At 41.1% G+C, this 20,955-nt stretch overlaps 1 protein-coding gene across 2 annotated transcripts in view; it reads left to right on the top strand.

Annotated features, from left to right (window-relative positions):
• STXBP5L (syntaxin binding protein 5L) overlaps positions 1-20,955 on the top strand; it is a 201,316-nt gene that overhangs the window by 180,228 nt on the left and 133 nt on the right. For both annotated transcript variants that reach the window (XM_074145586.1, XM_074145578.1), the window contains 5 exons: positions 14,084-14,323; positions 15,275-15,635; positions 16,566-16,731; positions 19,225-19,336; positions 19,747-19,967. In XM_074145586.1, coding sequence (XP_074001687.1) covers positions 14,084-14,323; positions 15,275-15,635; positions 16,566-16,731; positions 19,225-19,336; positions 19,747-19,967 — 1,100 coding nt within the window. The remainder of the gene's footprint in view (positions 1-14,083; positions 14,324-15,274; positions 15,636-16,565; positions 16,732-19,224; positions 19,337-19,746; positions 19,968-20,955) is intronic.

Here is a 20,955-nt window from a genome sequence, read left to right as displayed (position 1 = left end):
ATTAGATCTCTGGTAGAAGTCACCTCCTACCATCAGAGGCTATCACACCAGAACAGATACTGGTGGCAAAGGGGTCCTTTGAGTTGTCCCTTTCTGCTCAAGTACAGAAACATTTAGCTTAAACAGGTTTCTATATTGGGTTACATTATCCAGCTCCCTTTGCACTAAAGCAAATGAGAAGCGCCCACATGATCTGTTTTTCTGACTTTACTAGACAAGTATTAACCTTCTGCAGAGAAGCAGGGTCAAAAACTTGGGAGTAATGACATTTCAACTGACATTGCTGTTTCTTCAGTGACCATCCAACCATCTCTCCTTTAGGAGAATGTTACAACATCACGGATTCTTCAAAGATTACATCTTTGGCTGAACAGCAAAAATGTTAAATCGCATTGGGGGCTTTGTGTAACATATAACAAAGTGTAATCTTTAGCAAGCAGTTATAAGAAGTAATCCTGTTTAAATACTAAACCTACTATAAATTTTGGTTTTAACTTGGATTAATTAATGACTCCTGTGTGAACGTTGTACTGAAGCAGATTTACAGAGCTCTGAGGTGTTTATAAATTCCTGTGCATAAGGGCAGTTTTCATCTGCGTAACCACCATTTTTTCCTCCACATTAGTTATTGATGATGATCGTAACATAACCCTTTCATCTATCTCTCTTTATGCGCCATACAAATATGGTAAGTACCATTGTCATATAATGTTTCTTGGTGGAAAATATATCACGCCACAGTAGTTTCTATTGCTGTGTGGTTTTCTTCATCCTATGTAGTACCAGACTCTTCTGGAATACTTGTATGCAGATACTGCTGCAATATCAGCACTACTTGTAGATAACAGGGCCACGGTACTACCTAATTCTTTTATGCTTCTTTTCTTTTTCCCTCCCATCCTCCCACAATAAGTAGGATCACTGGCAGGCAGAATCTACAACCCCTAAGGTCCTACTGACCCTTGTGTATAAAACATTTAGTAATACAGTGATACTTTTGATGGCATGATGGTGCTTTCTGTGTATCTGTATCATGAAAGATTCAGTTTCTGTTGTTCATCATTAATTATAATACCTATCAAGTTTGATATTAAAGTATATCTCTTTCTAGAGATAGTCATCTGACTTTTTCAGGGACATGGAGTAAATTCAAGTAAGTGACATTAAAAAAATTCCTATTTAAAGAATTCAGTGGTGTCACTGAATTGGTATTACAACTCTTACTAAGGTCAGTGAAATGACTAGAACCAGGCAGTCTTTAGAGTAATTTATATTAACATGTAATATGATGGAGCATGGTTTGGGTTTGTCCTTGAGTGTGTGGGTTTGTGTACAAGTCACCTTTCGGCAGGTCTATAGACTAAAATAATTTTCTGATTATGTATATTCTCTCATTAAAACAAAGCCATCATACAACTTGTCTAAACTTTTTTTTAGATGCCTGTGGTATTAGTCTTTTGACATCTAGCTCTACTGATCTGTCTGGAATGACTGACATTCTGCCATTCCTCATGCATCTTGAATTTCTAGGCATACTGTTTTGGCAAGTGGTTTTGATTTATTTCTGAAGGTTTTTATACTAAATAATATAGTGGAAGGTGGTATAGTCCTTGAAAGATTCTTAGGCTGCAGGTAGAGAGGAGAGGTGAGGGAGAAGGAAGATGAGAAGCTAAAAGGTTTGAGAAAGAATATATAAGCGTTCTCTCCAAAATGTGGAACTGGCTTTGATCAAAACCTGCTTGAGCTGTTCCAAAATAAAACGAAAAAAATCCTCTCAGTGCTAAGAATTTATTGGCTACTTAGGAGTATATGCTGCAGTAAACAATAAATGTATTCACAAGAGTATTTTTATATATATATTCTCATGTGGTGAATCAAGATACATATTTTGTGTCCTCGCTAGAGAGGTAGTATTTCAGGTTAGTATTTGGTAGGATTTTATTATTCTACCTGAGTAGAATTTTGATTAGAGTAGTGTTAAGCAGTTTTATACATTAAAAAAAAAAGCCTTTGTGCATTGGTAGATGGATCTTGCCTTTTCTTAAGCCTGTTTCTGAGGCACTGATAACACTTGGATATTTCTTAATAATGCTTCCAGTTCCTGCTCTTTACCTCTTCCAATTGATTTGATTAAAAAGATTATATGTTCTGGTGACTAATCATAAAATATCTATTAGAATAGTAATTCAGTCTTCCCCTCCAACACTAGATTTCAAAATCTACTTATTTAAATCTGATCTTTTGGTACAATAGGAACTGTATTTCCAGCATTTTCATCAAGTGTATTTTCAAGCAACTTTCACACAATAAATTCTTCTGACTTCATTCCTTTTATCTGATTGTCAAGATTTTGCTGACTCTTACCTCTTTATGTGTGCAGAAGTATTCCTGATACAGAAAAGTATTTTTGAAGAATGTCTTTGCAATGGTATAGGAAGAAAATGGGGGTAGGAGGGGTGTCTTGTTTTTCTGTTGGTCAAAATATTGCAAACTGTTTCATAAAGCACTGATATTTCTTCCATGCTCATAGAAGAATAATTCAAAAGCCAAGTAACAGCAGCAGAGGAATGGTGTCAATGCTTGCATGGTTACTGTTACTGCTTATACCTGTGTCTTTCCCGGTATCCTCATCCAACTTGGAAAAACTTGAAAAGCTCTTAAAGCTTTTCAAACTCAAGTAGATTTTATTCCAAGCTAAAGATTACTGTTTTTTCAGTTTCAAAGACTCATAATTTTTTTTCTCCCTCAAAAAACTAGTGTGTAGATCAAATAGCTTCTAATGGTTATATTTTTATCAATAATTAGCCAAACATTTAATACAGCACTTCTCAAATATCATGGATGCTCTTTAAAATGTTAGATATTGTCCTGTAGTATCTTCTGGTTTCATAGATGCTGTATTCTTACAGCTATACTAATAATTCTGGAATTGCTCGATATTCTATATCTAATTTTAGCAAAAAATAAGAATTTTACATGTCATTAATAGCATATTATTGATTCTAAACAATCTTGATTTCCCATACTTTTAAGCTGTTTCTTCCTTGGAATAATATAAGAATTTATTTGCATTAGAAACAAAACCACAAATATAGAAAATTCCATTGTTGAACCTCTAAATTCTAAACAACTTCTAGTCCTTTTGACCAGAAGTTTTTGAGATTTTAGGAGTTACTGATTACATTTTTTTGATAAGGCTTTCTTGCACAGGGTATAAACTACATGTTTTATTATCAAGTTAACATTGTGCTTTTAAATATCAACAGCAATAAAAAATATACATGAATGCAAATTGTTCCTACTCAAGAAAATCCTTACAGAGGTTCTGTCCCGTGATAACATCCTGTAGAAAGGGAATTTATTTTGCCTCCAAGCTTAGTGGGTTTCCTTGCAGGCTGTAGCCATTTGCACTGATCATGTCTTGGTCTGTTCCAGCTCTGGGCTCCAACTGGCCGCTATTTTGTCTGCAGATGTTTTCACAGAAACATTGAAATAGGGATTATATTAACTTTTTGTTTAGCTTTGATGAAAGTGTGTACCCCTGCCTGACTTGCCTTCTGGCTTCTTTCACAGATCCAAAACAGTCCATCTTAGTCTAAGAGCTAATACTGCATACTTCTTCAGCCCATTAAAGCCCCCTTTCCATCTAGAACAGCAAAGGTAACAGCCTGATCAAGAATTTCAGTGTAGATGAATAGGAACTTCTTTTTTGCATATGAAAACAAAATCCGTAGTTCAATCAAATCGATGGAGATTTAATTGTAATTTTAGATTAAAGAACACACTGAATTAAAGAAAACAGTGATGTTAAAGAATAAAAATAAAATTGTTGTGGGAGGGAACTCAGTGTGGTTATAGTTGTATAGCTGGTGAGTATATGGATGTGTGCACAGATACACGTGCTGGCACGCAGTCCTCTTTGCTTCAGTAAATTATAACTAATTCTGAGAAGTCTTTCAGATTTGATACTTCTTGCATTCTGCTTTTTTTAAGCCACTTCACATTCTCCAAAAGGTTCTCTCTGCCATGACTTGCTATTTGCCATTAAGAGCTTGTGCTGGCACACTCTGCCAGTTTTTTCCTCCTTGCCTGCCTTCACACAGAAATTGGAGCATTCTGTATATGTATGTCCATATGTGGTTATATCATATGTTTTAGGAAGAAAGTAAAGACAGAGTGGAGTTTTTCCTTTGAAATGCTGTGTTTGGAAATCTATTTTCTACCACCAGCAGTGATAGAAAACTGTCTTTTTTTTTAATCATTTTTAGTTCCCATTATGTAGTTTTTAACTAGCCCAGTTTAATCACCCTAGACTAGAAAGGCCATTTGCATCTGAGTGCTACAAACTTGCCTCTGAACAGGGAATCCTAACAAGGATTTGCTGTGCATTGTAATTTTCTAGGACCACTCTTAGCATTTGAATTCGCTTTAGCTTTTCTTTGAAATAATTCAGTTTCAGCATTTACCTCAGCTTTTGGATTAACTCTTTTGATTATCTGTAGTTAAAATTTGAAATAGAGCCCTTGAATTGAAATGTCACTGTGAGCTGGCAAAACGAACCACTCAAGAATATTTAGTCATTATCCTTAATAACCTTATCAAAAATTCTATGGCAAGTACAATACAATTTCCATTTTAATAGATCCAGCATACTTTTATACTTGAAGTTTTTCTTTTTCATCTGCATATAGAATGACTAAAACTGTTTGGGGGATAAGTTGTTTTGTCTCTTGCATGATTTTGTCCAATTTGTTTTGGAAAATGGTACTATTTGGTATGTACTAGATACTTTAAACTTCTTTTATTATTCAGAAATATTTGAGAGGTTCACCATAAGAAGCTTTGTAGCCTCACAGAGGCTTCTGGATTGTTTTTCCTGCTAGATTTTGGTTTAGGTTTTGGGGTTCCAGGGTGCTGAGGTTTTTTGAGATTTTTGGCTTGGTTTTTTTTGATTCAGCAAATTCTGCCATCATTACCCGTGTCTGTATACCCGTGCCTGTTACTTTGGTCTCTTGTTTCTATAATAAGGTTTCCAAAGTCTTAGGATTGATCTGTCCCTTAATATGTGTGTGAAGCCATAGAGAAGGGCTGACATTTGCTTTTGCAGGTCCGGTATGCTGTAGCCAGGTTCTTGGAAATACAATACTGGTTATCGTATAAACAATCCTCAGCCTGAGGAACCAGGGTCAGCTGAGGTCATGCTGTGTGTTGCAGTATTTCCTACGTAACTTCTATACAATTTATATCAGTTTCTCTCTTGTCAGTTATGGCAATGCTGTTACGCTGTCTGCAGCAGTGCTGTATGCATAGCACATTGGATCTTTTTGGACTGGATGAGTGAGTGTGACAATTAGGTTTCATTCCCATGTGGCAAGGTAGGGGAGAAGAGGGAGACTTCTGTTTTTTTATCATTGGCTCCTTTTTTCTTGGGTCTGTTGGGTCAGAAGCCCGCATGTGGATGTGAACCAAGTGCTGATGGCCTAGAAGACAATCACTGCAGTTTTCAAAGGTAGAGGTTCCTAGGCCTCCAAGGAAAGACAGAAAAAACCTGATTGCTTGATCTAGAAAAGTGTTGAAGTAAAAGTCCAAAATGATTCAAGTGCATGTCGGGTTACTGCAGAGAGGAAGGGAATAACCTGCTGTCCATGTCTGCTGAGATAAGGAAAGGATGTAATGGATATAAATTACTAAGGCAGAGGCACAACTTCAGGGAGACAGTAGAGGATTCATTTTGATCACAAGGGTAGTTAACCGCAGAAATGGATTCTCTGAGGAGGCTATTGCTTCTCTGGCAGGTTTTCAGAACAGCTCGTACTCTCCACCACATTCCATTTGCCATAACCTCTCCGTATTCCAGAGTGGATGATTTCTGGTAAACTTCCTTGCCCAAGCAGCCAGCCAAACTGACACTTATCTGATCCACTGGGCATGTTACAGCCATCATGGGACCACACCACAAGGCCCCTAAGTGCCATGGCTTTTCACAGCTAGGCTTTCGTAGCAGATGGAAAAGCTCTTGGCTTGAAATTTTTTAATTTATTTCTCAGTGAGTGGTTTATGGTGTTGGTTCTGCTTGTAAATCATTTCAATTCTGTTAGCATTTGAAGTTACTTTACATTGCTGTAACTAGTAACACTAAGGATAGCATAATAAGAAATAACTTTGAGACACTATGGTAAGCCACGCAGTCTCCACTAACTGCTCAGTTTGTCACCATATTTCTTGCCTGTGCAGAGAAGCAGATAACAGTGTTGCATAGAGGACTGTTCTATATCTAGAAAGTCTGTTTCTTACTGCAGAAAGCTTTATTTAAATAAAAAAGAAGTTATTAGGAAGTTGAAATTATTTTTTTTTCTGTATTTAGAAAAAGCACAACGCTTCTGGTTCTAATGAGCACTGCAAACTCAAAAGATTTTTGAACAGCAAATTCTGTATGGCTGTACTAAAACATTTCGCACCAAAAAAGCAAGTGTTCCAAGGAAGGATATGACAGCATTTTCTGTAAGGTTTTCATATCTGTTTCAAAGTATTCAGTTTGAACACTGAACTATGAGATCCATAGATTATTCTTGGAGGAATATAATTGTTTCCAGAAGTGACTTGTCCATAGTGTTAAATTCTTTTTCAGTTATGGTAGAGATGAGAGTGTATACTTGTTTTCTACTGTATATAAAATAAAATAAAAAACTTCTCTTTTCCTACTTCCTCTTAGAAAGGAAGTGTAGGGAGATTTTAAAGGTGAGACAAAACCCAGTCTGCCTGTGATACGACACAGCAAAAGTAATGGCAACTGGTCCTAGGAGTAAGGGACAATTCAGCCCACCTACTTCAATCCATCCCCTTAGGATGCAGTCTGAGAGAGAGTGCTTCTGAGAGTGTACGTCCTCACCAAGTAAATGGGGCATGGGCATGCCACTTGCCCTGGAAGTCTGATAGAGGGCATGGATAAAAAGTAGGTTGTTACAGCAAGAGGGAGCGCAGTTTCTAGCAGTGGTGTTCAAGTTCCCTGGAACATGCTCGTATATTTTATATTAGGTCTACAGTAAATAAAAAATAGGACCAGAAGGGCCAGGCACCTTAGGCTCAGCCTCTCAGCTGAGCATCATAGCCATCAGGGACTCAGCTTCCAGGGGAGACAGGGAGAATGCTGTTCCTCGTTATACCTTGTGGCCACAGGTGCAGGTGGATGGATAGAGCTGGTCCTTTTAGACTGATTTGTCTCTGCAGCTTAAGGCCTCCAACTTTCTGCTGAGTGCTACAATCACTAGACTGCAAAAAGCCAGTGGAGCTGTCGTCATTTAGACTGAATCATGATCTTTATCAGATCTAACCACTGGTTTCCCTCAGAGGTTTTAAGTGGCGGTTAAGTGTGTGTCTGTCTAAATCTGGTCACAACAGAGCTTGCAACGCCCTCTGTCCCTAGAAAAAGCAGTGCGGGGGTGGGGGGAAGGTTGTCTAAAGACGGGGTTGCCTTGTAAAAGAGCATGTCTCATGGCCAGGAAAGGCCTGGGAAGAAATGGAGAAGAGCCGTGCATGGATTCATGTGAACTGCTAGTGCCTAAATTCCAACTCTGTTGGGCTAGATAGAGTTCGTGTTTAGTTTTTCCTTGGAGTACCTTTCCTGTCAGGTTCTACTAGGATGTTAGGTTCTGCTTGTTTTCTTAAAGGAATCTGGAAATTTTCCTTATTTTTAAAACAACCAACTAAATGAAAATTTTGTTCTTACATTCACTGAATGTCTAGTCAGTTTTCATTTAAATGATGATTTGATTCCAAGTTAAGCTAATTTCACACTACTCTAGGCACGTTGAATTTGGACAATGTGTTTTGCACTGCATACTCAACTTTAGCACTTTTCTGCTTGCTAGAAATTGCTTCAGATCAACACAAACTGTTCTTCTACATCTGAAATAATTTTTGAAACCTTTTTGGAAGTGGGACACACCATTGGGTGGTTCCTGGTGCTTCTGTGGCAGAATGGAATAGATGGTGCGCTGTTGTGTATGGAGAACTAGGGAGGAATATAGAAATATTCTGAGATTGTTCAAGTTATGTGATAATAGCTGTTCCAAAGGGATTTTTTTTAAAGCAAAGCTTTTCTACCTGCACTTCAGTTGCAGAAGCAGCACACCTTCAGGGGGTAGGGAGGGTAGGGTGGGAAGAGTTCTTCAAAATGCTTTCACTTGCTTCATTATAACATTAACTATTTTGACTTTGTTATTGAATGAACCCAAGGTTTTTCTTCTGTAATGCCTTTTCTCACCTCCTTGTTCTTGGGTACTTCCACATATGAAAGTTATACAACATACCATTCTTTACCAAACCATCAATGTTATGAAAGGCACTTCAGCAGAATGGTTATCTTAGCTTGAGGTTTAAGTTCTAGAGAATTGTTATGTCTTTGATAAAAAACCATATGCCCAAACTTATAACCTATATCCAAATTGAGCTTTTAGGAATCTCAATGTGAAGACAGTTTGCTTGTGTAACTAAAGGGAAGTGATTAATACAATTAAATATGGAAGTTTGATAGATTACTTACTGTAAAGATCTCTCGCATTTTTATCTTTCTATAAAAATGCTTATTTCTATGTCATTATCAATATAAAGAATAGTTCTGTCCTAACAGTTCCCTTCTGTTTTTTAAAACATGCTGAACTAAGACCTAAGCCTGAACTTTCCCATATTCTGGAAATATCAAATAAAGATCCAAGTCAGGTGACTTGAATCTGTTTTCTCTCACTCAGGCCTTTATTTGCCATCATTTACATCAGTCTTGTGTCAGTGTAATTCTGTGAAGCCATTTAGGTGACACTGCTATAACCGCAGCAACTTCAGGACAATACATTTCAGAACTTTTTCCAGGAAGGGTCAAACATCCCACAGGTGTGAGCTCCGTGTAAGTGCAGACGTAGCCACCCTGGTTTGAATGCTCTGCAAGCAATATATTCACAGGCTTTTCAACATAGTGTTAGGGAAAATTATTTGAGTTGATCCTGTAGGAAATCACTCACAGTAAAATTCCAGATTTTTATTGCATTGTTTGTGCTTAAGACAACTGCTGCTTTCTAGTGAACTGCTTTATGTGGAATGCAGCTTTAGAGTGGTGCTATTGAAATGTGTTTGAAGATGTTTTTAGCCAAGTAAACTTGCAGTGTTCTTAAATGTGTGACAACCTTGCAGTGTTACTTCCTGCCCTTTTCTCCTCTGTGTTGCTGAAGCATTGCCGTCAGTGATACGGTTCTGTCTCTGTGTCTCTATAATGTTACTGTGTGCAAATTGATGTTTGAAGTGTAATTCCTTTACTGGATGTTTACACTGGCATTCAGAGCTTTGCATGCTTTCCTAACTTTATCATTTTAAAAGTGATAGATTTCTCTTAAAATTTTAAGATTATGATCCTTAAGCTGGCAAATGTTTTAATAGTTTTGTTCGTTTCTGTTAAGTCTGATATTTGGGATTAAAACTTCTAGAAATCTCCAAGTGAGGAGAATATAAACCATTTAACTTTCTTTCCAGAATATAGCAATTTCCATATCAAAAAAGGTCTATTCATGTATACGTTTTATAAGTAGAGCAATTACTCGGTATGTTAAAGCCGGGAAAGGACCTATAAATAGCATCCAAGACACTGACAGTCAATTGCAAAACTCTCCGTTAATGAATGTAAACATTTGCAGTGAAAATGTTGATCTTTGTCACTGGTAGTTTTCTTTCATTCCTCCTAACAAGTGATACTTTTATTTTAATGATTCCTAACTTCAAGAAGAAAATTAATTTATGCTTCCATTTTAGTGCTAAATCCATTCTTTTAGATTAATCACAGTGACAATTTCTTGGAAGAGCCGTGAGGATGTTTCCCCTTGCAGAGCCTTTGCTGCAGTTGGGAATAGAGATGTCAGAACATTCCCCTGAAGATGCACCAGTCAGTGGCGCAAATATTTTCATTAGTATCCTCCCTCCTCTTTTTTTTTTTAAATTCCATGGAAAAGTAAGGAAATTCCAGTTTTATTTCCACTGAATAGAAGGAAGTTAAAAATAATTCCCACTGCGAGTGCTCTGTAAAGGTGACAGTTGAAATACAGGGAATCGTTTACTCAAATTATCTTTTTTAATTTTCAGAACCCCCCCCCTAAACCCTAAATTAAGTCTTCTCGTAGACACCAGTGTGCTGCAGCGGGACAGCTCTGTCATGCAAGACAAGAGCTAGGACAATAGCTGCTCAGGGCTGCTTTCGTATAAATGTCATGATGACGGTTGGCTCAATTGTTCTTGTCCTTTTGCAATGCATGCGGTTTTGTGGCAGTAGGTTACATTTCCAGACGGGCAATGCTTCAGCAATTACATGGAATCAGTACATTCTCACACGACGAGCGTCTCTATACTGCTCACACATGGATGAACAAAGGTAAGACCCAAAAACACTGGCTTCGTTTTTATCCTAGCATGTGAGTTGAAGTGTCCTGTGTGGTTTTTTGTTCAGTGAGGTGGGTAGCAAGTTAGAGGTTTTGCCGTTGCTTTTACATCAGACACCTTCTATTTGTACGCTGCTGCTCATAGCTGGAATTTAACAATCAGAAGTTGGCTCCTGAGTGTCCATCTGCATCTCACTAACCCAAACCATGCATAGGACAGAGGGCTGAATGAAAACGTTTTGAAGAAAGCAGGGCTACTGGTAGGAGAGCAGTGGTGTTTATATTGTGTGGCCTTAATCCATGGAATGCAGATTTTTGAAAGGCACTGACTGAAAATAATAATGCTTTTGCTCAGAGCTGCTCATGGTCTAACAGGCTGAATAGCAGCATCTCCCAAATAGTAATCACTTATTAGCTCTCAGGGGACACTGGACCCCTCTCATAGTGCTCTCAGCTCCTCTGCTGCTAGCTGCAGGACAGCCTGGAGACCTATTTGGAAAAAAAAAAAGAAGAGCCAAGAAATCCAGATCTGCAAGGGAAAAAGGAAGAAGGAAATGACTGAGTGGGAGGAGAGGGATCATGGGAGCTGAACATGTGCCTCAGAGAAAAGGAAATACTGGACTCCCTCAAAGCAGGAGGCAATTTAGGTTCAGGAACACACGAGAAAATGTCATGTAGCAGGATATTCCGCAGAGGAAGAGGAGAGGGAAAGAGAACTGAGGAGCAGAAAAGTACCTGCCTTTCACATATGAACATCCTGTCCCCTTAGTGAAGCAAAAGGAGTCCAAATAAACTTTGTTTGGTCCTAGGTTACAGGGAATACATGGAAGTGGTTCTGGTTCAGGCTCATGCAGAAAGATGTGGTAGCTGACATTCTTGCTACGCCTGTCAAGCAGTGCAAGAAAAGGAAAATATAAGAGAAAACCCAGACTATGGCAACTGGATTAAGGATTACTGCACATCAGCAGTGTTCATACGGGGCAACTTTTAGAAGATGGGACATAATTTTCAAACATAGCAATCATGCTAGGAAAGGATATGGCAAGTTTTTAAAATTTCCCAAAGAAAGAGCTTTTGTGTTTCTCTAGGATACAATGGAGTGGTTTCTAAATAGAGAATTTGGGGTATAATCTCTTTGAGAAAGAAATCCCAGGGAATAGGCCTAACAAATCTTATCTTGAAATCTAGGAAGAGGAGAGATTTCTGCCTGGCTTTAGAGCTAGCCAATAAAGTCACATGGTGACTGCAGTCTTTCATAGGTTTTGGTTTGCTGTTCAGCTATGTTTAATGACATCAAATTTTGACATGTGTCGTGCTCATTTTTAGAATTTCAGTTTGAGTAGTGTATTTAATAGAAAATGGCACAGTATGTTCCCAAAAGTGTCCCAAAGATTTTATCTGTTAGTGTCAGTTCTGCAAAGATGTATTAGTTAACTGTACTGCACAGGAGTGAGGAACATTTCTTGTTAATTTAGGGAGGGAGAAAGCTTGATGACACTTGCAAATGGCACATTATATATTTTAAGTTCTGTGTATGTCGCCTACACTAACTGCATTTGTCCTTTCAACATCTTTTTTGGTTTGAGCACCACCGTATTTGAATTTTATGTGACTGTGATATTAATACACCTGTTAAAGAGAAAATTAATTACATAATAACATATTTTAAAAACTAGGCACCCTTTGGGGGGGGGGAATATATACATATATATATGTGTGTATATATATATATATGTGCAGCCCTGATGATCTCTGCCTTGAAATTGCCCTCTTCGCCTTCTTTACCTGGTAGCTGTCACTGTGCTTAGGAAGGAGCTGGGACGACCACTCCACTGCAGAAGTACAAAGTGCTTGGGGTTATGGGAGACACTAATGCTCAAGGTATTAGAAGCTTTGTTTGCGCATGAATAAACAATCCCAGTTTTATGCAGATATATTTAGCAGTACTGAGCCGGAACTAGAGAGCTACAACAGTGCCTACATGAGGAAGGTGAAATGGGGTAAGGACAGTGCTTGAAAGTTCAAGTAGATGTAATTTTCTCTTCCATGAGAGTGGGACTGAAGTGCCAGGGATTGCTGTCCTGTAAAGCTCCCATTTGACAAGTTACAGATGCCCTGGATAAGTTACGGAAGCTGTGCCAAGTGTAAAAGAGCAGCAGGAAAATCTTCCCCCATCCCTGTGTGCCAGCTTGTAAGATGGCGTATGTAGTAACGCTTGCTGTGGTTCCAGTAGTGCTTTGCCATGGTTCTCTCCAGTATTTCCCAGATAGTTACTGTGAAGAGGATAATTTCAGCAATTTACACCGAGTCATCTGGATAGGGGAATGCAATGCTGCAATACGTTGTCTGAGGAAGAGATTCAACAGCTAAACTGCTGCTTCTGGTGGAGAGCAGGAACCATATACACAATATGAGGCTTAGCCCAGTTTCAAGTTGGAGTACGTGAGAAAGTCCTTTTCTAATTTTGTTCTTCAACCCTGGCAGAAAGTATTCCTCTTTCTAGACATTTCTACTGGCTCTGAAGAGACAGCATGCTCTTCTGAGCTGTAAGAAGAATCATTTTATGAGAACTACTTCATGATGATGGGTTCAGAAGTGAGCCTTTTATCTCAGGTACAATAGCTTCAACTATTTCTCCATCTCCGGAATCTCCTGGTCCTCTTGTTGTTGCAGAAGAGCATGTGAGTTTTCCTCCAGGTTGGTAGACAGCAGCACTGGCACAGATTGTTTTGCAAAGGCTGTTCTAGCAGCCAACCCTACTCTCTTCTTCCCTCCAGCAGTAACTTTTTAGCTTCAGCGTGTCGTCACCGACAGTTCCTGCTATTGCCAGAAGCTCCCTCGCACAGCTCTGCGCATCCTGCCCGGCACTAGGCAAAGCAAAGCAGAGATCCTTAGCCCTACAGCAGTCAGACCCTGTTTGTTGTTGTTTCTCTCCGAAAAGCTCAGAGAGTGTCTCCGTATTTGCAGTGAGGACAATCCAGCTCCGTCTGCAGCTGGCTCTCGCTGTTGCCTGCTAAAGTTTAGGAGGAAAAATGAACGGTGCCGGCTCGCTATGCAGTTGTTGCCAAGGGCACAGAGCCGGTTTCTCACTTCACTCCCTGGGAAGCCTGAGTTGATTTCTACCCTGAGAAGTTTTGGATGCTGGGAGCAGTTTAGCAATGGGTGCCTTTTCCCCAGAGAGCTGTTACTAATAGCTTGACAGTGAACGATGGCTGCGAACGCAGTGCTAGAACGTCCTAGCGATGGAAACGAGGAGAGCAAAGGACACGTGCTCTGAAGTTGGTAATGGCGTCTCCCTTCATGTCCTGCAGCAGTGAGATACATGGATTAATTTTAAATGCATTGGTAACATATGGGTCTAAAATTATTTCATGCTATTTAGAACAAGTCCTTTGAGCTAAGGCTGTTGTAAATTCTAATTAGTCTATGCTAATCTCCATAATAAGCAGCTATTTCTAATGCAGATCTAACTGATGAGGTCTGACAGCACTTTCCACACTTATTTATACACTGGCAGCAAGCTGGTATCCTGCTAGTATCAGAATGTTTGCTCAGGTTACAAAAACTCTGTATTTTCTGTACTCTACAGGGAGTTTGTATTTGCTGCAGGCTTGTGCCTATCCCAGGATTGCCAACTTGTGCCTGTTTGCTTGTATTTATTTATGCAGAAAATAGGGAAAACTCCTTCAGCCGTTCCCGAAGCTCCAGCGTGTCCAGCATCGACAGGGACTCAAAGGAGGCAATTACTGCTTTGTACTTCATGGAGTCCTTTGCCCGAAAGAATGACTCCGCTGTCTCCCCCTGTCTCTGGGTTGGAACAGGCCTCGGTATGGTCTTAATCCTCTCCCTTAATCTGCCTGCTAGTGACGATTTACGGCAGTCAGAGCCAGTCATGGTGTCACCAAGTGGTAAGAGTTGCAGCTCTTTTCCTATTTATTATCTGTCTTGGTACAACAGGGGGAATAACTGCATGATTTTGTATGGCCTTTGGGGCAGAAATTTCTCCATACATGTATCAAGCAATGGTCACTCACCACATAGAGGATGCACAGGTAAATAAAGATGCTTGTGAGAGACTTGCAGCTTCATGAACTGAGTCACTTTGGCTCTAGTAGTTCTGAAGATTACTTTGTGTCATGGGCAAAATTACATATTTATTGTCATAATGGGGAAATTAGCAGAGTTCCTTCATATTGTGAAATTACAGTCCTGTGTACAGCTCTGATGCAGTCCTGTCTGAGATGCTGTGAACAGTTTGACTGTCTTGCTATCGGAAAGCTGCAGAGAAGCAGGAGGGAGTTCAGGAAAGGAAACAAAAATGTTGGCAGGTTGACGTACCAGGAGAGATCCTTGGCTGAGTGAGTGACAGATGGTGTGGCAGAGAGAACAGAGGGCCGAGAGAGGTCAGGGCTGAGGAGAGGCAGTATGCGCTTAGTACGTTTAAAGTAAAATAATGACAAAAACCAGAGGATGCACAGAAATAGAGGTTTCCCACCCCTGCTTTTTTTAGAAAAACAATGCTGGAAGGTCACCAGACTAAAGACAGCAATTTTATTGCTGGGGAATAAATATCCTGCTAGTATAACGTAGAGTTAAACAACAGCCTATCTTTGATAGCATGTATTATATGGATTACTTGATATAGGCTGCCTGCGACCTTTCCAGTACTGGCAGGCTGTTTGTTCGCCACCTTCTGTGGTCAGGAAGAACTGAGCAAGGAAGACTTGTCACCTTTGCTAGATTAATCTGTTTGCTCTATTTACAAAAGCTGAATGTCAGCTGTGCTGCACGCGGTCGCAGTACTGACAACCAGTTTAATTGTGGTGCCAGTGCCAGTGAGAGGAAATTGTATTTTGCAGGCACGGTTCTGACACTGAAAGGAGCTGTGCTGACCTTCGCGTGCTTGGACTGCATGGGGACGTTGACACATCCACCGTATGAAGTATGGAGGGACCCACACAGTGCTGATGACGGTGAAAAAACAAGAAAAAGGAAACTTGTCATGCACTCCCCTTCCTCCTCCCAGGATATGGGTGATCATCAATTTGCAGTCATTTGTTCAGAAAAACAAGCCAAAGTCTTCTCATTGCCTTCCCAAACATGTCTTTATGTCCACAACATCACCGAAACGTCCTTTTTATTGCGAGCAGATGTGGTCACCCTCTGTAACAGCGTCTGTCTGGCGTGCTTTTGTGCCAATGGGCACATCATGACACTGAGGTACTTATCTAACTAATCTTGTGGCAAAACTAAGCTAAGAGGTGGCACAGTGCCGTCACATTCTGCTTGTGTTTGCTCCAGAGTGTCTGACGCTCTGCGTTTGCTCCCTGGTGGGTGCATTGAATGCCCTGCCTTGCCTGCTGCCCTACCTGTTCCTTGGCCTGTCTCCACAGGGGGAGTTAAGGCAGCTGCACAGCAAAGCAAACTCCTTTATTTCATAGTAATCCCCCACCCGTGACAATTGATGGCACTTGATTTTTAACTATCATAAAAGAAAACCCTGATAATATTGCTCATTTATGCTAAGTCAGGTATAGAGGAGTATAGAAAAAGTTGGGCATAGAAAGAGTGTTTATTGTTTATCCAGTATGAAGTAGCAAGTCCCACTCTTGTCATCTCAGAAGATTTTCCGCTCAGAGCACCTATTTTCCCTTCCTTGTCATCTCTACCATTGAGCCGACTTTGCAGCAGCCCCGGAGCCGTGCCCTCGGCTTGCCCACCCCCTTTCCCCGGCCAGGCCATTTACATTTTGGAAAGTGCCATCCAAAATGTTGAACCAGGAGAAGCTGGTGGACAGCAAAGGCAACGCTGGAGCCATCTGCCCTTTTCCGCAGATGCCCATGCGATGGCTGCGGGCAGGTCTTACCCTGCAGACTGCCCAGCCGCGTGCCGCACGCGCATCCCAAATCCAGACGGTAACAGGAGCCCGAAGGGTGATTGAGGCAAGGCAGCGGAAACTTCTCCATGTGAGGAAACAAAGTATGACGGGAAGGCAGCATGTTTATGGGAGAATCTTTCAGCTTAGAGCTGCACTTTAACCGTTCCAGTTATGAAAAGTATAAACTTATATGTGGGTTTAAAATGCAGGCACAGGGCAGGTGTGCCATGTATGGCAACTGGTGACTGACCTAGGGGTCTGCTTCTCTTCAGCTTGCCCAGCCTTCGCCCGCTGCTGGACATCAACTATTTGCCCGTGACAGACATGAGGATAGCGCGGACCTTTTGTTTCACTAACGAAGGGCAAGCTTTGTACCTCAGCTCTCCCACAGAGATCCAGCGCCTGACGTACAGCCAGGAGATGTGTGACAACCTGCAGGTAGGACTCCAACCCTTACTTTGTCGCTTTTGTATTTGTGTGGCCTGACCCGTCGGGTGTAAATTGCCACGTGTTTGCTGCTAGATTGCTCAAAATTGTCATACCAGTCTCCAGTTTCTATTCAAAAGACAACGTTTGAACTGGTTAAATAAGTAACACTGGCATTCCCAGAGATGGAAAGTTGTTGTCAAATAGCAGACAGGAATGATGGGGGGGGAAAGAAGTATTTTAGTATATAGTAATTTTTTGTATTTGAAGTGAAGGCTGTGCTGCGGGAGCGGGACAGACATGTTCCTCTCCGCTTGTCCTGCCCAAATGATGCCAAAGCAGCAGAGAGAGGTCAGCAGCTCCGTCGCTGTTTGGACTTTTTCATGACACCGTCACCTTGTTTGTGTGCCCAAACGGCTGGCCCAAGCCTTCAGCCTGCCGGCACGCAATGGCAGCCTCTGCTGGCTCGGTACAGGTCTGTGCCCAAATGGGACTCCTCACAGCCTGCTTCCCTCAAAAGTCCTACCGTAGGAAAGGCCAACTGTTAAAAATGACTGAAGGGAAAGAAGGAGAGCAGCTACAGCGGTTGGTAACAGCACAGCAACTGCCTCGGTGAAAATATGAATTCCTTCCTCTATTTTTATCATTTTTTATTTTAACTCTAAAAATATCGTTATACCTGCAGCTTTCAGTAGATAGGTGGGAGCATGAGACAAGCCCGTGTGGTTAGTATCAAAAAATGTGCTCTGTTTTAATATATTTTTTAATTATTTACCATTGTTTTTACTCTAATAATTGGTACTCCTCTTCTTCCAGGTGAGCAAAGCATATCATTGTACATTAAAATACAGCAACTACAGAAATGGTCTAATTAAAATAATTTATTTTGAGCAAAAGGTCTTTACAATGTTAGATTTGGGTTGGGTTTTTTTTTTTTTTTACAATGAAAATGCAAATTAAAATGTCATTTACTGAAGAGGAGGAATTGTGAGAGGTTACAGGGAGAAACACGAGTAATAAAAGGGGGAAAAAAAAGAGGGGGGGAATAAGTAAGTTCTAGGTTATATAATTAGCAGTGAACTAGGATAGAAATATAAAAGAAACGGTCCTGCCAGCACTCGTTATGCCCTAGGGAATAACATGTGCTGAGCTGCTCAACTCACATCACAGCACTGTCTGTCTCAAGTCTGAAAATCACTGTGAGGAGTGAACATTGCACACAAGCTTTCGCGCACCCGAGATTCTTTTGCTGGGAACCAATTTTAAAACGATCAAAAGGTTTGATCCGTGTCTCTTAAAAGATGGACCTATAGTGGGAGGCTGTTAGAAACTGGATTACTTTTTTTTATCATTAATTAACCTTAATAGCATCATACAACATCGAACCAAAGGGAAACACAGCCCTTGCTTCTCTGTACTGCCGGACTGTGGCTGCTTATATCTTGGCTTGTATGCAAAGAGGGCAGCGAAAGGCTTGCACAGTCACTAGATGTGTCCAAAAAGCAGATGACCCAGTATCACCTGCTACCTAGGAAAACAAGCCAGGCTGCGTGACAGCCTCCGCTTAGGCTCAAAGGGCTGCAGTAATTTTTCTCCCCAGAGCAGGTGACTGTGCAGAGGCGCAGTAAGTGTGAGTCACGTCACTGTCCTCGCGCTCAGCCTCCCAGGAGCCGAGTGCTCTGTGCAGCACAACAGCTGTAGCTGCCTGTTGAGGCTTGGATGAGCAAACAGAGAGCTGAGCAACAGGGCAGCAACTGTTCTCATTGCAAAGCCTCACTGGGTTCAAACATTAATGGGACTGCACGCTTTCTTTATTGGTTTTATTCCGGAGAGCCCGCTTTTTCTCGTACCGCTGCAAATAAGCCTGAGCTTTGGGTCGACTGGTCCAAGATCTGGCACTGTGGCGGTGCCTTCAGACATGCTTATTGAGCATTACTGATGGCACTGCCAAAATGCACATTAACAGGGTAGGGGGAGGTTGTATGGAAGGTGATGGGGATTTTTATTTAAAAAAAAAAAAAAAACAACCACAAAACCCACACAAACAAACCACCAAACTCTCTGAACTGCTAGCAAGCCCCGAACTCAGGTACGCTATAGAGAGAAACCAGCGAGTGCCTGCCCTGCTTGCCTGGATAATCACTAAAGCAAAACACATGATTCACAACAAATCATTTATTCAATTATCACATCACCTCTGCTGTTTCTAAGCAAGACGTGATTTTGTCATTGATATTTTCACTCTGTATTGCTTATAATTTTTTTTTCTCTGTGGTAATGAACATAAGACAGGGCAGTGACAACCCAAGTCCCTTTGAAAGCATGAGTGAATCTAGTTAGCTCAGGTATTTGCCTGTCATGAACCACAACCGTTAAGTACTCAATACAACAGACTTTCAGAACTAGTTGATTAGATCCAATGCATGAGGCTTGTTAATGCAAATAAAGCAACCACCTAGAACTCACTAATTTTTCACATGCACTTTTGTCTGACTTTTTGCCTAGGACATGCTTGGGGATTTGTTTACTCCTGTAGAAACACCAGAAGCCCAAAACAGAGGCTTTCTCAAAGGACTTTTTGGAGGCAGCGGACAAGCTTTTGACAGAGAGGAGCTTTGTAAGTAATTTATTGGGTTGGTTAGGTGGGGGTTTTTTGCAAAAAATTAATTCATGGGCTCCCCTGCCCTTGTCATCTAGGAATGGAGTGGTACACAAGATTTAGATCATTGATGAAAAAATAAAGATGGCAGCGTGAAGAAAGGGGAGGATCCTCAGTTGCCTTCCCAGGAGTCCTTCACCTTGGCAGCTTCTGTTGAGAAATTGAAGGGGGGGGGGGGGGGGGAGCTGGGGGGAGCGGCTCACGACTGCACTATAGCTGTGCTGGTGAACAGAGCAAAGTCTTCCACACGTGCCAGCTGCACATCAAATGGCATCACCGCTGCGAGGCTGCAGCTCAGGGATGAGAAGCACCGACAGAGCCACGGCAAGGAACTCATTCCTGTCTGGTTTTCTATTTCTCCTTCGCAGTTGGTGAGGCCACGGCAGGAAAAGCCTCTCGCAGTCTTGCCCAGCACATCCCTGGATCCGGGGGAATTGAAGGCGTGAGAGGAGCCGCAGGCGGAGTCATTGGGGACTTGACTCGTGCACGCATTGCCCTTGATGAGAGAGGACAGAAACTGGGAGAGCTGGATGAAAGGACTGCGAGCATGATGGCCAGCGCGGAGGCATTTTCCAAACATGCGCACGAGGTAGGGGCCCTGGTACCACACACCCAGAACAAGGAACCGCCAACTCCGCAACTGAGCCCTTTGCTTCCCTTTGGGAAAGCCAAGTACAGTTCTCCCCATTCACCCAGTCGTGTTGGTTTAGGTGTTCTCCTGTTAACCGACAAGCCATTTTTCCTGCTCCTAAACAATGGCAGTGCCGAAAATAAACTCCCATTGCACACCCCTTCCTTTCATGTTTTCAGAAATGAGCATCCATTGTTAGCCTCTGAATTTAGAACGTGGCACTTCTCATCTCTCGCTTTTCTCACTAATTCATTATGGGGTTTTTTTAAGCCACTTAGTGCAGCGCATCTATGCAGTAGGGCAGAAAACAGGTAGGTGGATGTGTATATAGGAACCTTATTGGGAAGGAGAGGAGAACATTTCTAGTATAACACTGTGGTACAGTTATATAGAATAGGGCTTGTCTGGAATAGACAGCTTCTGTGCTTAGAGCTGGAAAAGGAAAGCTTTTCCATCCCACGCTGTTAAGGCTGGGAATCAGCTAAAGTGATTTTCTTTGCAGATAAAACAACATTAAAGAATACTTCCCAAACTGCCTTTTTTTTTTTTTTTTTTTTTTTAAATTTAAAATGCATCACATCTCTGGACAAGGCTTTGCATTTCTATTGGCTTTTGTAAGTGTAAGGCAAAAATATGCAGAAAGAACATGCCCTGAAATGCAAGAAGTTTAGATTTTTCAGGATGTGTCTGCTATGCTCCATAGATAAGCTTCTTCCTATAGGAGTAAAAAAGCAAGTTCCTGGTTATTCCCAAACCGCTGTACTTTTTGCTGAAGAAAAGTAGTTAAAACTCCCCAGGAAAAATCTTGTAATGAGCAGCAATAGCAGGTAACTTTTTCTTTTTTTTTAATGTAACAATTATGAAACTAAATACAAGGTCTCAGTGGAATCAAGACCCAATGACGCTGTCAGTAAAGTACTGCATTGGTTTCCACTTTTACTTACAA

This window comes from Numenius arquata, chromosome 1, assembly GCF_964106895.1.
Source record: "Numenius arquata chromosome 1, bNumArq3.hap1.1, whole genome shotgun sequence".
Taxonomy (NCBI): Eukaryota; Metazoa; Chordata; class Aves; order Charadriiformes; family Scolopacidae; genus Numenius; species Numenius arquata.
Note: the sequence above shows the minus strand (reverse complement) of the source record. Positions and strands in the feature narration are given on the sequence as shown.